Genomic DNA, 16233 nt, shown 5'->3' on the forward strand with positions numbered 1-16233 from the left:
GAAGTGTGACTGGCCCAAGGTCACCCAGCAGCTGCATGTGGAGGAGCGGAGACTCAAACCTGGTTCCCCAGATTACGTGACTACCGCTCTTAACCACTACACCACACTGGCTCTCTGGATAGGGATGCTGCAGGTTGTAGACCAATGTCTGGGGGCCCAAGGTTTAAGAATTCTGCTCTATGGAACCCATTTGTGAAGTTTCTAATAAATCACAAGTCTTTGTTCAGCTATGGAGTTCACTGGGTGTTGAACAAGTCATTCTTTCTCTCACACACAGTGTAACATTTCTCAAAATGAATCCACATCCTGTCAAAAACACATGGGTGAACGGTAAGAAAAATGTGGACAAGTAACCATCAGCCATGTCTTACGTAAGGAAACTTCTACAATGGAAACTTGGGAGACTCTGGCGGATTAAGTAAATCAACCTTTAACCACCTTGTACCTTGCAGGTCTTTTGGACTACAACTGCAATCAGTCCCATCATTTGGAATCAAGGCTGGTTCCAGGTTTCTGTGGGTTCAGGGCAATAGACTCCAGGTATTCGCATTCACAACAACAACAATAAAATTTTATTATTTATACCCCGCCCATCTGGCTGGGTTTCCCCAGCCACTCCGGGCGGCTCCCAGAGGAATAGTAAAAACAGTAACACACACACACACACACACACACACACTGAACTTGCTAGTTCAATTTGAGGCTTGCTCATTCTTTCCCCAGAGCTGCGACTGTTGGGCAGCAATCCTTTTCCTCCTTGTTGCTATGTCTAGGTGGGCTCTGAAGCAAGAGCCTAAGAGTGGGCAATGGCTTCCAACAAGAAAGCCAAGAAGCAGCAGTCCTTCTCTAGCTCAGCTAAGTCCTAGTCAGAGATCAGTTTGGGGAACGTGGTCTCCAGCAGGACCAGCAGATGCTGATTGGGTTTCTTTGACATCATTGGAATTAATCCTATAAAAATGGTATAATAATGGATTGTTTTGAGAACGGTTGAAATGAATACCATCTGCATATCTTTAACAACTTTTTTATTTTCACACTATTGGCATTTGTGTCTTTATTTGTGATATTGTGCCAATTAAAAATGTGTGATTTCTGATAAAAAGGAATCCACTCAAGTTAGATCATTAACCACACTGCCTTTCTTCATCCTTTACATTTCTGCCAGCTAAATTCTTGCTGTGTGGAGTTTTAAGTTGTGGCTTTTCTTCTACTATTGAGCTAATATCAAAATTTACCATGAGTTCAACTGCAGCAAATGCCACTAACATATTCTGCAAGAAGGAAGGATCAAATCTAGCTCATAAAGCATCATCCAGGTATCTGTTGCTGCTAAAAGGACATCTGGAGATTGAGAGAGAGAAAATCGCAGGCCACAAAACAAGAGAGCGCCCTTGTTCCCTAGTTCAGATTATCTGTTCATAAAAAATAGTGACTATTACACACACACACAACCATTAACAGAGAAGTGAAATTAAGAGAGTAAAACTATTTTTTTAAATAAAAAACCAAGGCAGATAATAACATTCAGTGGCCAAAGTCAACAGATGATGAAGTTAGGTGGTCTAGTGTTTTATGGATGTTGGAAAGGTTGCTATTGGCTGCTTTGTCCGACCTCCTCTGTGTATTTATTTCTGATCAAGATGTGTAGTCAGATCTTACTGAATGTGTTCTAAGATTTGAAGGTCATGTTTTTCCAGCCTTCTTGTTGGATTCCAGAATAACATATTCAACTCATCTGGATAAGGCTGTCTCCAGTGTTTTTAATTCTTTGTTCCAGGAGGTTTTTGCCATCAAATGGAGTCTGTGAGTTAATTCTACTTTTCCTGCTTCAGCCAGACTCTCTTTTTATAAGTCAATTGGAAATAGATAAGAAAGATAATGAAGAAAATTAACTAAGTGGGAAAGAGAACACTACAAATGAAATCTGCAACAGATCTCTCTTTTATTTGCCCAAGAAAGAATTGATTAGAACACAAAGGACTTCTCCTCATTCCAATCAGACCAGTCAGCTTTCACTTGCTTGACAGGTATACATTATAAAGGCATTTAAAATTTTATATTTCTACAAGTTTATATTTGTAACGATCTGTGAGTTTCATCTATGTTGCCAGAAGCTTGCTGGACAGACTAGACAGAAGATGGCAAGCATATGCTTGTATCTCTAAATAAAAATAAGATATTGAAGTTGTCCACTTTTTACAAAATTAAGTAATCCATCTTCCTATGCAGTTCAGCATTCTCTGGGTTCTGCGTGCCCATCTACTGTTGACATTGGGTTGGCAAGACAAGACTGGACTGCTGATTCCTTTTCAAGTTCAATTCAAGGTGCTGATTATCAGCCCTAAATAGCTACTTGAAAACCCATCTCCTCTGAGAATCTGTCTGTCCTTTAAGCTCAAGTGATGTCGTCCTCTTGCACATGCAACCGAATTCTGAGGTACAGTTGGTGGCAATACATGAGAGGGCTTTCTCTATGGCAGTGATAGGGAGCCTTTTTTCACTCTGGGGGCTGCATTGCATTGTGGGAAACCTTCTGGAGACTGCAAGCCAGAGGCAAAAGTGGACAATGCAATGTATGTTACTCCTACCTTTGTACAGCAGGCTACATTCCAGCCATACAGGTATCAACACACACATCACCAGTCTCTATCCAGACAAGCAAGGAGACATGATCACAGTTCAAGGACACACTGCAGTAGCAAAAGGACCCAGGGAGGTTTTGGGGCCTGGAGAGAGGGGAGCAGGCTTGGGGAGGAGGCAAAAATTGGGAGAGTACTGAGGACTAGACAGGCTTGAAGGGCCCCATTTGGCCCATGGGTCTGAGCTGCCCCAAACCTGCTCTGTGGCTCTTGTTATGGGGAACACCCTGCTCTTGGAAGTTAAATCTAACTTGAAGACTTTCTTTTTTTAAAAAAAGCCTTTGATTCAGTCGCTGTTTAATCTTATTGTTACCACAAAAATGTGTCCCATTTTTAAATGTTTGTTTTAGTCTTGAACTGTGTTGAAGCTATTTTAACTATTATTGTCAATTTTATTTTTATGTTCATTTTCATACTTTGTTTACCACTTTGATTATCTCCTTTGACTGTAGTAGGTATAAAGAACAGTTGTTAAATCTACTCTTTCCTAGGCCATTCCATCCAAATGATCATGAAGAACTCTTACAGAATTCTTACATGGCTCTAAGTTGCAGGTTCTTCACAATGGTTTAGATCACTAATCTGAAAGCAATAATTATGAAAAAAGCACCTTCTGGCAATTAAATTTCACACTACCTACAGGAACAAATGAAAATATAGCATGCCACAAAATGAAAAGAAATGACGTAGCAGTTTAATAATATATAGGAAATCTCTTCTTGATTGTAAACTGGATTCATAAAGTAAATGAAATGTGGAAAATATTTATATGGGGGAAAACACCCTTGCTTTAATATCATACATCTACTTGTGAGTTCTATACCACTGGCTCAGACTCAAGCTACTCATTTTATCAAACCCAAGACATCTACTGATAATGAAACATGAGAGGATTCCAAGGCAGACTAGACCTGACAAGCAAGATTTAACATAGCACAATAGAGTTGTTAGAACAGATATTAATTTTTTTCTTCAGATATTCAATTTTCAGATGTTAACAGAGCACTCCTGTACATGTTTATTCAAATGTAATTCCTACTACATGTAATGAGGTTCACTTCTTAGTGTCTAGGAATTTTGCAGCCTTCGTCTCATGACCCTAATTCAAGTAGTATCAAGGTGAACCTAAATTTGGTTCTTGCATTTTTAACTCAGTCTCTTTGTTGTTGCTGTTGTTGTTAATAATAATAATAATAACAATAACAATAATTTATTTATACTCTGCCCATCTGGCTGGGTTTTCACAGCCACTCTGGGCGGCTTCCAACAAAATATTAAAAATACAATAAAACATCAGACATTAAAAGCTTCCTTAAACAGGGCTGCCTTCAGATGCCTTCTAAAAGTGGATATTTGTTTCCTTGACATCTGATGGGAGGCCCTCGAGGCTGGACCTCGGTGAGGCTGAACGATGGGGGTGGAGACACTCCTTCAAGTATACTGGGCAGTGGCCATTTACTGCTTTAAAGGTCAGCACCAACACTTTGAATTGTGCTTGTTTGAATTGTGTTGTTTGCAGAAAGGAGATTGCAGTAGCTTTTCTTTTTCTTGATCATTTTGCTGCTGTGCTGAGCTAAGCTATGGTTTGGTTTAGGATGCTATCTGTGTCTCATATAATCATGTAGCTCTCCCAGACAAACCACGAACTCTGAACCATAGAACAAACTCAAATCCAGATGACACCCATGACTTAGCTCAGTGCAGTGCAACAGCAAATTGGCCAGGGAGGAGCAGCCACAATCTCCTCTCTGGGAACCCACATGCTTGCTCATTTGCATTAAGCCATGCTTTAATCTTACATCAGAACTGGATCTTCCCAGTTTCCTGCAATGACAAGAGGTTGAATTAAATGACCTTTGGGACACCTTCCATTATACTAAATGAAAAAGCTCCTCATTGCGCAATCCTCCTCGAAATATTCTGGGACCCATCTGTGTGGGTTGCAACCCACACTTTCAGAAGGTTTAGCTTTATGTAGCATACTGACTTTATTTACGTATCTAAAGCATTGTTACCACACTCTTTAGCTATCTTGCATCTCCTACTGGTAAGGCTGTGGGTGTTCTCTCCCGCCCTCCTGTTACCACTCAGTATTATTAGGCTCTTCCGTTCTGTTGCTCTACCTCTCAAACCGTCATTGCACACTAAATGTTAATCCATTTTGGGATTACTTATTAACCACTTTTCCTAATGTTAGTAAAAAAAAAAAATCAAGGTCAAGTTTCATCATTTAAATTGTCTCCATTTCTATTTTTCTTCTTCACAGTACATTTTTTTGTCATTCTGCTTAGAACTGACTACAACTTCTGAAATTGTAATGTCAAAGGTATGACTCTTCCACTTGTCTTAGGAGCCCTATGGACCCAACTCCGTTTATTTTTGATCACCTGTTTATTCCTCATCTAATACTTGATAGTGGTTTTATTTTTATTTTTTTTATTAAAGATATTTATTACAATTTTTAAATACACCAAACATACAAAATACCATCACCATATTACAAACAAAGAAATAAAGTAAGATTGTAGAATAAAGAAAGAATAGAAAAAAGAAATACAGATAAGATAAAGGTTTTTCACAGATCATACTTTCATAGTCTTTGAACTTCCTCGCATCCCCCTTCCCTGCGTTCTCCGTCATGTACTCATATGCAGCAATTTGTTATCTTACTTCCATTCTTATTATATAATTCTCAAATATTATGTTCCAACTTTTTAAATGAATTTATCATAAAATAGACTACTTGGCTTAGACATAATATTGCTTCAAATTTCCTCATTTCCTTAAACATCACTTATTATCATGTGTCTTACAATAAAGTTACTGCTGCCATGTTCCTTTCAATCGTGCATTCTCCTAACATTCATTCAGTTTATAATGTTTTTGTAGATAGTCTTTGAATCTTTTCCAGTCCTCTTCCACCGTCTCTTCTCCCAGGTCCCGAACTCTGCCAGTCATTTCAGCCAACTCCATGTAGTCTATCAGTTGCATCTGCCATTCTTCCAGTGTGGGTAGATCTTGGGTCTTCCAATACCTTGCAATGAGTATTCTTGCTGCTGTTGTTGCATACATAAAGAAAGTTCTGTCCTTCTTTAACCCGAAGCGTTATTGATGGTGGGAAGTTGTTTGAATGAAAACTTCTATCTCAGATGCCTTTCAGCACTCATGGTTTGCTTTTGTTTGTTTTTTTGGAATCTCAAATGGTTAAAAGGATGGAGTGAGTCATGTGGGGACTTCTAGAGCAGTGTTTCCCAAACGTTTTTGGGCAACAGCACACCTGTTTACTGAAAAAAAATCTCGCGGCACACCACCATTAAAGCCCCGCCCCGTGACGTCAGCGCGCAGCGTCACGCCGGGAGGGACGCACAAAAGTGAAAGTTTTTCCCCTCCCCCTTGCCGGGGAACCTCCAAGCTTTGGGCAGGCAGGCAGGCAGAGCTGGGAAGGGGGTTTCCAGGGGACACGGCAGCTCCTCGAAAGGCTTCTCTCAGCTGCGCTCAATCCTCCTCGGAGAGGATTTCCCCTCCGGTCCCATGCCTTCGTTTGGGGCATCGCTCCGGCTGCTCCCTCTCCCGCCGCGCAGGAGCGATGCCTCTCTCTGGCTCTCCCTCCGTGCAGGCTGAGGGAGGGAGGGAGGTGCGCGTGTGACCCGTCTCTGCTGGGAGACCAAACCCAGCGAGGCAGAGTCGCGCGGAGGCGCCCAGGCAGCGCTGCCGGCTGCGAGGAGGAGCGCCAGGCAGCAGCAGGAGGCGCGGCCTCTCCTCGCCGCCGCTGCCCCGCCTCTCGCCGCCCGACTCGCCCGCCTCCCTCCAGGCATCTCGCGGCACACCAGCCGATGTCTCACGGCACACTCGTGTGCCGCGGAACACCGGTTGGGAAACACTGTTCTAGAGCACTGAATAGTTCCAGGTGACTATTTAGAACACATGTCCAAACAACATAAACACACTGAGACCACTGCTATTTTAAAAAGAACAATATGGTCTTCTTTTTCAGTACTGACATTGAATGAAAATCTAACCCTCCTCCTTCAGTCAGCAGAGTTAAAGCTTATTCGATCCGCTATTGTGACAGGCAATTCAGCAGACGCGATCATGGAACGCTTCAAATTACTTTTGGAAAGACTGAAACCCCACTTAACAACAGCGATACACAGCTCCGCCACAAAGAGGGCAAAGGACGGTGCTAGCTGGTTTGACCTGGAGTGCAGGCAAACAAGGAGACAAACGAGATCAGCCTACCAGAGATATAGGAAATTAGGGACTGCCACCCTACTTAATGATTATATTTATGTGAGACGGTCCTACAAACAATTATTAAGGAGAAAGAAATTGGAAGCTGAACGAGCCGCATGGCAAAGCTTGGTTAAGGCATCGCACGAGAAAGATACTACTTGCTTTTGGCGAACCATATCTGGTCTACTGGACCAGGAGCGCACCAATCCCATCTGTACAGTGGAACCAATGGAGTGGTTGCGTCATTTTCAATCCTTGTTTCATGACCAGGAAGCCCAACATTATAAACTACGCATCCAATTGGAGGACCTACCTCATTGGCCACCAGTAACTGCAAAGGAAGTTGAGAACCTAATCGCACAATTAAAGAACAATAAGGCCCCAGGGAACGATTATATCCCTGCCGAACTTCTGAAGTCTAACATCGGCTGGTGGGCCCCCCTGTTGGCATCTCTATTTTCCTGGATTGACTCAACGGGTCTACTTCCAGATGGCTGGACAGAGGCAATAGTTATTCCAACCTATAAAAAAGGACCTATGCCAGACCCGGCGAGCTACAGACCAATCAGCCTTCTGCCCATACCCAGCAAACTATATGCTAAACATCTTTACATTAAGCTAACCAGCTGGCTGGAAACTGAAGCTATTTTAGCGGAAGAGCAGGCGGGTTTCAGGCAAGGCAGATCCACCATGGACCATTGCTTCACCCTAGCCTACCTAATTGACAAATATGCCAAAAAATCCCGTGGGGTGCTATACGCAGCCTTTATCGATTTAAAGGCTGCCTTCGATTCAATTCCACATGCAAGACTCTGGGACAAATTGAGCGCATCAAGTACAGATAAAAGACTGTTATTTTTGATCAGCTGTTTATATAAAGACACGGTGTTGCATGTAAGAACTTCGTTAAATGGCCATCTTATAGGACCAGTTCCTGTCAGCAAGGGGGTCAAGCAAGGTTGCATCCTGGCTCCAGTTCTATTCAACTTTTACATCAATGATATGGTTAACTGTTTGTCATCTCCGGACTTCCATGCCCCCAAACTGGCTGACAAACCAATATCCGTGCTTTTGTATGCTGATGATGCGATACTCCTATCTCGAACAAGAATAGGCTTAAATAGGCTCATAGGTGAATTTTCAGCATACTGTAGGAGAGAGCAACTGGTAATAAACTATCAGAAAACCAAAATCATGGTTTTTGGAAGGAAATGCAGACAATATAGCTGGAGGATGGATAACCAGACAATCGAACAGGTCAAAGCCTTTAAATATCTGGGTATCGTCTTCCAGTCGACCGGGTCCTGGGATGTCCATCAAAAATATGCCAAAGAAAAAGCAGCTCAAAGTATTAAGATGCTGTCGCGCTTCTTTTACACGAAGGGGGGCAGATATATTCCAGCAGCCTCTGAAGTCTTTCAGGCAAAACCTCTGGCGCAGTTACTGTATGGGGCACAAATCTGGACGGGGAACCACTGCTCAAGTCTTGAAACTGTACAGTCTAAATTCCTAAGGCAGATATTCGGTGTCCCCTCCTGTGTCCCAAACGCAGCTTTACGACTCGAGGCCTGCCTCCCATCTGTAGAAACTCAGACCTGGCAAAGAACACTCAACTATTGGCTTCGCCTTAATCTAAATCCACCCGGTCTACTGCCTCTAGTAATGCAAGACCCTCATAAAAGCATGTGGTTCAAAACTGTGCATCAAAAACTCCTTACATGCGGTCTGCATTCGCAATCCCTACTATCAATGGGCCTTATTAAAGCAAAGAGCCTAATAGGCCAGCGCCTGAAAGACATTGAACGGCAAAACAACCTGACTATCTTAAAGAAAATGTGTCCATGGTATACTTACTTTCCCCCTGCCCACTTTGATTTCCCAGCTTCATATTTGTCTAAATTAACCATCCCAAAATACAGACGCGCCTTTACATTGGCTAGATGGGATGTTCTTCCTTCTGCCGTACTCGAAGGTCGTTACCAAAAGACTCCATTTGAAAAACGACTCTGCCCATGTAGAGATGGTAACACGGAAACAGTGTCCCACGTCCTCCTATCCTGCCCCCTTTATAAAGACCTAAGGAATGAGATTATTACTCCACTCATTCTCCCCAACCCCGGCCGTCCACAAGACATTATACTGTTCTTTCTCTTTTCTGATACGGACAGTCAGATAACAGAGAAGGTCGCAAGGTACATCGAGAGAGCTGTGAAATTGAGGGCCACCATCTGAGTGACAGACGTGTTCATCTGACGGACCTCTTTTTGTTTGTTTTTATCCCCTTTTATGTTTATTCTATTTTATTTTTAATTCTTGTATAGCTGTGGCCTGTTGGCTTTGCTAATAAAGTTCTGATTCTGACATTTAGTATTCAAGCTTTCCTTCACTTCAATATAACAAAGGAAGGATTTGGTTCCTGCCCTCCTCCCCAAAATTTAACTGGCCTATCAGACTGCTTAAATGCCTGTACTGTAAGAAAGGTCTGTAGTGAACCATTCATATAATCAGATTTCATTTTACTTAACACAAAACTTGTTCAAAGAAATCATGACATTTAACTAAGAGAAAGGATGTTTTATACCTTTTTTATTAAATAGTAGAATTTCTACCTTGACAATGTTCACATTTCTTCTACAGGGAATTAAATCTCTTATCTACCCCTGACATCATGTAAGATTTCAGGTGTTAGGTGAGTGGGCACAGCTTCCCCAAAATGGCCTTGCAGGCCAAATGAGGAGGCTACATTTGGCCAGCAGACTGGCAGCTCCCCACTCTTACCATAGATAATATAAGCCATACAATGAACAGCCTCCCTAAGTATAATTGGCTTTATTAAAGCTCACAGTAAGACTGACTGATTTCAGAATTTCTAAACCAACTACATCCAGAAAACTGCAGAGTGATGTACATAAATATCATATAAAACATAATGCAGATAATCAAGCAGCACTAAAACATAACAAGAAATAAAAACTACAGAGATAAAAAAGACAAAGTTTTCAACAAATGACAAAAACATAACATTGGGGCTTGCTTCACTTCTAGGTGAAGGGAATTCCACAGAATGGATGCCACAATGTTAAAAGCACATGGTCAAATCTCTGCTTGATTCACCACAAGCACTTGTGGCATCATCAATGGATCTTAATCCAGAGATCCAAGTCAACAGGTTGGAATGTATAAGGAGAGCTGGCTTCCCAGATACCCCAGTCTTTATAAACCAGGAGTGAAACCTTGAATCTAATTCAGCAACTAATTTGCAGTCTGTGGGACAGAGGTGTCACATGTTGTCAACTGCTTGCCCCAGAGAGCAAACTGTGCAAATGTGTTTTACACTAGCTGCATGTTTCTGACAAAATTCAAAGGCAGCCCCTAGTAAATAACATTACAGCAATCAAGTCTAGAGGTTACCACTGCACAAACTACTGTTGCCAAGCTATCCCTGTCGGGGAATGGTTGTAGCTGGCTTACCGGCCAGAGCTGATAAAAAGTACTCCTAGAAGCTGAGGACACTTGAGCTTCCAGTGACAATGCTGGATCAATGAGTACCCACAAGCTACATACTTGTTCCTTCAGAGGGACTGCAACCCCATCTAGAACAGACAACTGACCAATTCCCAGACTCAGAAACCACTCAAACACAGGGAATCTGCCTGTTTCAGTTTATTGGCTCTCCAGACTATTAATTAATCGAGGCACTGTTCCAGGACTTGATAGCCGTTTCTTAATCACATTTTCCACCGAGTAAAAGCTACTTATGACACCTAATTGGCTGGACAAACAAACCTTTCTGCATATATGAAGTAGAAGCAAAAGAGTAGAGACATGATACAGAAATACTACAGTCAGCCTTTATTATATTCTACACTTAAGTACAGCACCTCAAGGGATGGCACATAGTAATTAAACACTGGAGAATAGTCTGAAGCCACTAACCTGTGTTCCTGTGAAGTAAACTGGATCTATTTTCCAAAGGGACAGAAAATATCTCACTTTCTGAGGTTGTGATCTCCTTGGGAGAAGAACTGAGTTGGAGAAGAGCATCTTGCGCTTTCTTTTTTTCCTTCTTTAACATATTTACTAAAATATCTAACGTTCATTTTAAGGAAAATTTCTGAAGCAAATTTGAGACAACTATAAACACTCTTCTTACAATAAGAGGTCTGTTGATTATATATTAAAAGCAAAAAGCATTATTTATTTTATCTTTTACTTTTATGTATTTCAACATATACCCTGCTCACCTTTCAGAGAGCACACAGAGCTTTACATATGGTTCCCAGATGGAATCCCACCCAGGCAGCTTACAGAGCTACACCAGAATCATACCTAAGTCCCCAGCAGGCTAGCCATGTCCAGGGTATATATGCTAAACATATGTTAGGCCACTAACAAAGTGACTCATATATACCAAAAAGCACAGAAACTGCAAGCCAAAGCACCAGGCATAATCTCTGCATCAAATAGCCAGCAAATAAATTCTATAGACTCACACAAATTGCATTCGGATGTTATGTGAAAGCGCAGTTTAGTGTGGCATGAATTAGCCTAGGCAAGCCTTGAGTTTGTGTACTTCTTTCTCCCTTCTCCCCCTCCTATACAGACAGAAGTTTTCACTTCTACATAACTGCAGTCTGAAGTGACAAACTGGTTAACATTAACTATGGTTGGTTTGACACAAACCACAGTTGAACAGTGTTGGAACCAGCTGCCCAGAACCCTGCAAACCCTCCAAACACAGATAGATAAAGGCCTTAACACACTTGCAAATCCTCACACATCCCACGCTTATACACAAAACACTTCTCCACCTTACTTGGCAGCCACAGCTTCCTTCTCAGGCTTCTGGCAGTCATTGTTGTTGAAGGAAGAGGCTTAGGACTGACCATGCCCTGCAACACGACCTGTCCTTACTTGAATTATTTGCTTAATAGGGGAACTTAACTTATTTACCATGGCTGATCTGAACTTCCAACCAACAGAATGTTTTATGGGGTTTTTCGCCGGGGTGTGTGGACTCCACTGCATCATTTCCAGGACATTCTTCTGGCTGTGTATGGCAAAAACACTCAGAGGCTTTACTTTAAAGTACTTTAAAAATAAGAAACTTGTTAAAAAGCCCCCAGACCACCTTAAATCAATTTAAATTGACTAAGCCCCCCTCCAAAAGTCAAATAGGTTTCACTCACTACCACCAGTCCCAATCTTCATTGGAAAGTAAGGTACAACTAGGATACCTTTTACTTTTCCATTGTTTTCTTCTTCAGCCAATTTACTCTGCACTTCAGCCTAACAGACTCATGGAGCAGCTTACATAGTATCACTAACAAACAAGACAGTCCATGTCTACACACTTACAATCTAAAAGATTGTACACAAAAGGAAAAGTGGGATGGGGAAGTAAGGGGACCATGAAAAACTGAAATGCCAGTTCAAGTTACGAAGCTTGCAAAATGATGAGCTTGAATAGAAACAACTAAGGGAGAGAAGGAATCATAGAGTCATAGAGTTGGAAAGGACCACAAACATTATCTAGTCCAACCTATCTTTTACCCAACATGGGGCTCAAACCAACAACCCTTAGATTCACAGACTCATGCTCTACCAAATGAGCTATCCATGAAGCTGTCTCTCAGGAGAGCTGAGAGAATAGCCCTATGGTATCATCATTGCTTCTGCTGTTGGCCTGCAGCCAGGTGGAAGCTGATTTAAAAGATAAAATCTCCATAAAGACAAAATAGATTTTAACCAGAACAGGAACAGTGTTAAAAGAGGTCAAGAAAAAACTTGGTGATATGTTATGCCAGGGCAAAGAATGGTCACAAATGGGGGGAGGGGGCACAAAGGTAAAAGATTGTAAACACATTATCTCAGCAATTCCTCAATGCATCAGTCTGAAAATTAATCAGAGCGTGTCACGTCATGTAGATATACCATGCCAAATTTCAGTTTTGACAACTCTTCAATATTTTAATAATATTTATTATATTCAGGTTTTACAGTGGTGGGATACAGTTTGACCTATCCAGCTTAACCATGCAGTGATTCTTCTGACTGTAAAACATATCTAAATATTAAACAACATCATATAAAATGTGGTTCATGTTATATAAATGGACTTTTAAACCAGACCTGATTTTAACCTAGAATAGTTTTTTTGCCCCAGTTCAAAAATAAAATGCTGTTATCTGCATGCAGTTCTTTCAAATAACCAAAAAACTAGAATACAGTAATTATATTTTCTATGCCTTACTAAAACTACAGCTATGTATATATTTTCTATGAATTTATAGAATGCACAGCACTATTTCAAAAGCTAAATTTTATATATACTGAATCTTAGGTTTAATAAAAATTTACATTTACTCTAAATCCACAGTTCAGCAACATTTCATTTGACTAAAAATAACAATTACAGGAAATTCAACTATTTGAATGGCAATAAATCGTGCTTTATATAGCATTGCTATTTTCCATTATTATTATTTTTCAGAAAGTGCTTCACATAAGATTCCCAGAAACCTGGATCTAGGTCAGGACTAAGCAACACACTAAAGCTTTTACATCCAGGAGATTAAACTAGCCTACTTCAGAGCAGGCAATAAGAGTAAACCTTGGAGACTGGTAAAAAAGGTGTAGCAAACATTTGTTATGGAATTTAGTTGAAGAACTCACTCAGACAATGAAATACAAACATGATGTCTAACCCAGCTGAAATACCAATGTGTCTCCTTTCAGAAAGAGGCTCCCCTGACCTGCAGCATTACCTGTGTGAGGGGGAGTTTATGGGACAGGAACAAATAGCTGTCAGTCTCTCCCAGCTTCTGCCCCATTCTAGTGAGGACATGCATACTCTTGTGGTTCTGGGATTCCCCTGCCACTGTGAGAGTGCAGGGGGAGTGGAAATAGTGGCTAGATTGCCACTCAGCCCAACTGAAGGCAGGAGGAGGAGGAGGAGGAGGAGGAGGTGGTGGGGAGTGGGGAATGATACAGGCGAACATCAGGCCCTCTGCCCCCCTGTAGAAGCAGCTGTCTCTAAGAGGCTGTTGTCCTGAAAGGCATTCAGCATCAGGACTAGGCCCCACTGAGGATGTAGACCATCTGCCTGTATGGCTGCAGGTGATCAGGAGACTCCCCAAACCAGCCTTCTTTGAATTGGTGCTGGGGAGGGAAGCTATAAACCATCCTGCTGGGGTCAGTGAGCAGCACTGCCCACATGTATTACCCCCAACAGGTGGTACCAAATGGATTCTCCTCTTTGAGCCATATTATATGGCAGTGGCAGAGGAAGCCGCTCAGGCACCTGGGGTGGCGCACCCAGGGGTGGGGCGCACCGCAGGGCCTAGAGAGTCTGCCTGCCTCCTCCCACTCAGCCGCCCTACAGCTGGGGGGGAAGGCAGCGGGTGGAGCGTTAGCGCAGCACGGAGCCTGCATGCGCCCAAGCCACTCTCCCAGGAGTGATGCGTGGCTTGGGCACGCTGCAGGCCCCGCAGAGAGTGCCGGCCAGCATTTTGTCACCCCCCCTCAGTGGTGACACCCAGGGCAGACTGCACCCACCGCACGCCCTTCCTCTGCCCCTGTTATACAGGTGCAATGAGGGCTCACTGCCTTTAAATAGTTTCATTGGGCATGGATGTACATGTGGCCCTATTTGTCTCTTTCTCTAGGCCTAAGGCAGGGTTCTTCAACCTTGGGCCCCCAGATGATGTTGAACTACAATTCTCATCATTCCTGACCATTGGCTAAGCTGTCTAGTGATGATGTGGGTTGTAGTCAGATGACCTTTTCTGGGGTCAGAAATCATTCGTATTTGCCTCTGAAGGTGTAAAATGGATCAGTGGGGTAGGAAACAGGAGGGGACATTGCCCTCTGAGATTGTTGTGTAGTTATGCAATCATACAACTTTAACTGGAAGGCAAATTATTGATTCATGGAAAATAAGGTCCATGCATATTTAGGTGGGAAATACCTTAGTTAACTCATCACATCTGGAGCTGGTTATTACAGTAGCTAGAATATACAGAACGCTATTATGTTGTTCTCAAGCACATGTATAGGATGGTCTGAGATGGTCCCTAGAAGATGACAAAGGGCTATAGAAATCCTCTGCAATCAGGGTGCCTGCAAGAAAAATGAACATGGATAACAGCAATAATATAAGGTGGATGGGTGGACTGTCCCTGAGATAGCCAAACATAGTCAAGGAGAATGCTCACCTCTTACAGGGACTGGGATTTATCTCTGTTCCTGAGACAGAGCAGAGATGCCTCATCTCTGTGGCAGGTGGAATGGTGGTGATGGTGGGAACCTGTATCAGCCTTTTCCCTAGCTAGGATGCTTAGGTATGAGTAGTTCACTATGGAAAGCCAGGCCAATACCTCAGCTTAGACAGAACACACACACACACACACACACACACATTTTAGTCACACTGCATTTTTGAATTGACATGTAAAATTAGTGGCCATTTTACTTGAAGACTGGTGACTATCTCATTTTCGTTGACAAGGATACTGATTTCATTGTCTCGTTGCTGCAGAAGATCCTTCAACTTCTTCAACTCTTCATATCCAATTGAATTATTAGTGTCTGATGCAAGCAGAGGGTTGTTAGGTAACTTTGCATTATTAACCAATCTCTATTAAATGGAACAAAAGCAATTGTCAGTTCTTTAGTTTTGACATTCTGTTGACCTACCTCCATCAGAAGCAAACCAACTTATTTAGCCTAGGTAAAAGACAAATGCTATTGCTGCTGACAACTGCAATGGCCCTCGTGCCTGTCTTCTCATTTTATTTCAATCAATTTTGAATGCAACTGTTACTTTCTTGACTTTTATCTGATGTCACCCTTCTCCTCCAGCCTTCTGCTCTCTCTGTTGCTTTCCTCTAAAAAAAAAGCCATTTCTCATCCTTACATTTAAACCTCTCTTTCTAGTAGCATCTCTTTCCTCATCTCAGTTTATTTCCTGCTTTGCATTTATACAAAATTTCTTTTGCCACTGACCCCATTTCTCTACATATATCTTAATGTCTTCTCCTAAATCAGCAATCTCACATATTTTTCAGGACTAGAACTTGCCTTTTGGGATCCAATTCTTATTTTTTTTCATCACATGGTAGTGTTTCTAACACAACTTCTCCTCATGGTCAGTAGTGTATCCAGATCTACTAGTGGAAGACCAAAGCCCTAGATGACTTTCTTTAACTATATTATCTACACTCTCTTATCTCTTCTCAAACTACCTCTCTCATCAATTCCAATCTATCAAAGGGCAGTATTCAACAAAATAGTTCAGTGCACACAATAATTACTGCTAGCGTAACTGGATTCCCCCCCCCCCACATGCAGCCCACAAATC

General features: G+C 42.0%; 1 protein-coding gene across 8 annotated transcripts in view; it reads right to left on the reverse strand.

Moving 5' to 3' along the window:
• Nucleotides 1-16233, reverse strand: part of KIF6 (kinesin family member 6) — a 156325-nt gene that overhangs the window by 89432 nt on the left and 50660 nt on the right. For all 8 annotated transcript variants that reach the window (XR_014005924.1, XR_014005925.1, XR_014005926.1 and 5 more), the window contains exons 12-13: nt 15387-15510; nt 10809-10961 (exon numbers count right to left, since the gene is read on the reverse strand). Coding sequence is in view for 1 of the 8 variants with exons in the window: in XM_081186405.1 (XP_081042531.1) it covers nt 10809-10961; nt 15387-15510 (277 nt within the window). In the remaining 7 variants the exon portion in view is untranslated. The remainder of the gene's footprint in view (nt 1-10808; nt 10962-15386; nt 15511-16233) is intronic.

Source organism: Podarcis bocagei (genome assembly GCF_964188305.1).
Source record: "Podarcis bocagei genome assembly, chromosome: 3".
Classification (NCBI taxonomy): Eukaryota; Metazoa; Chordata; class Lepidosauria; order Squamata; family Lacertidae; genus Podarcis; species Podarcis bocagei.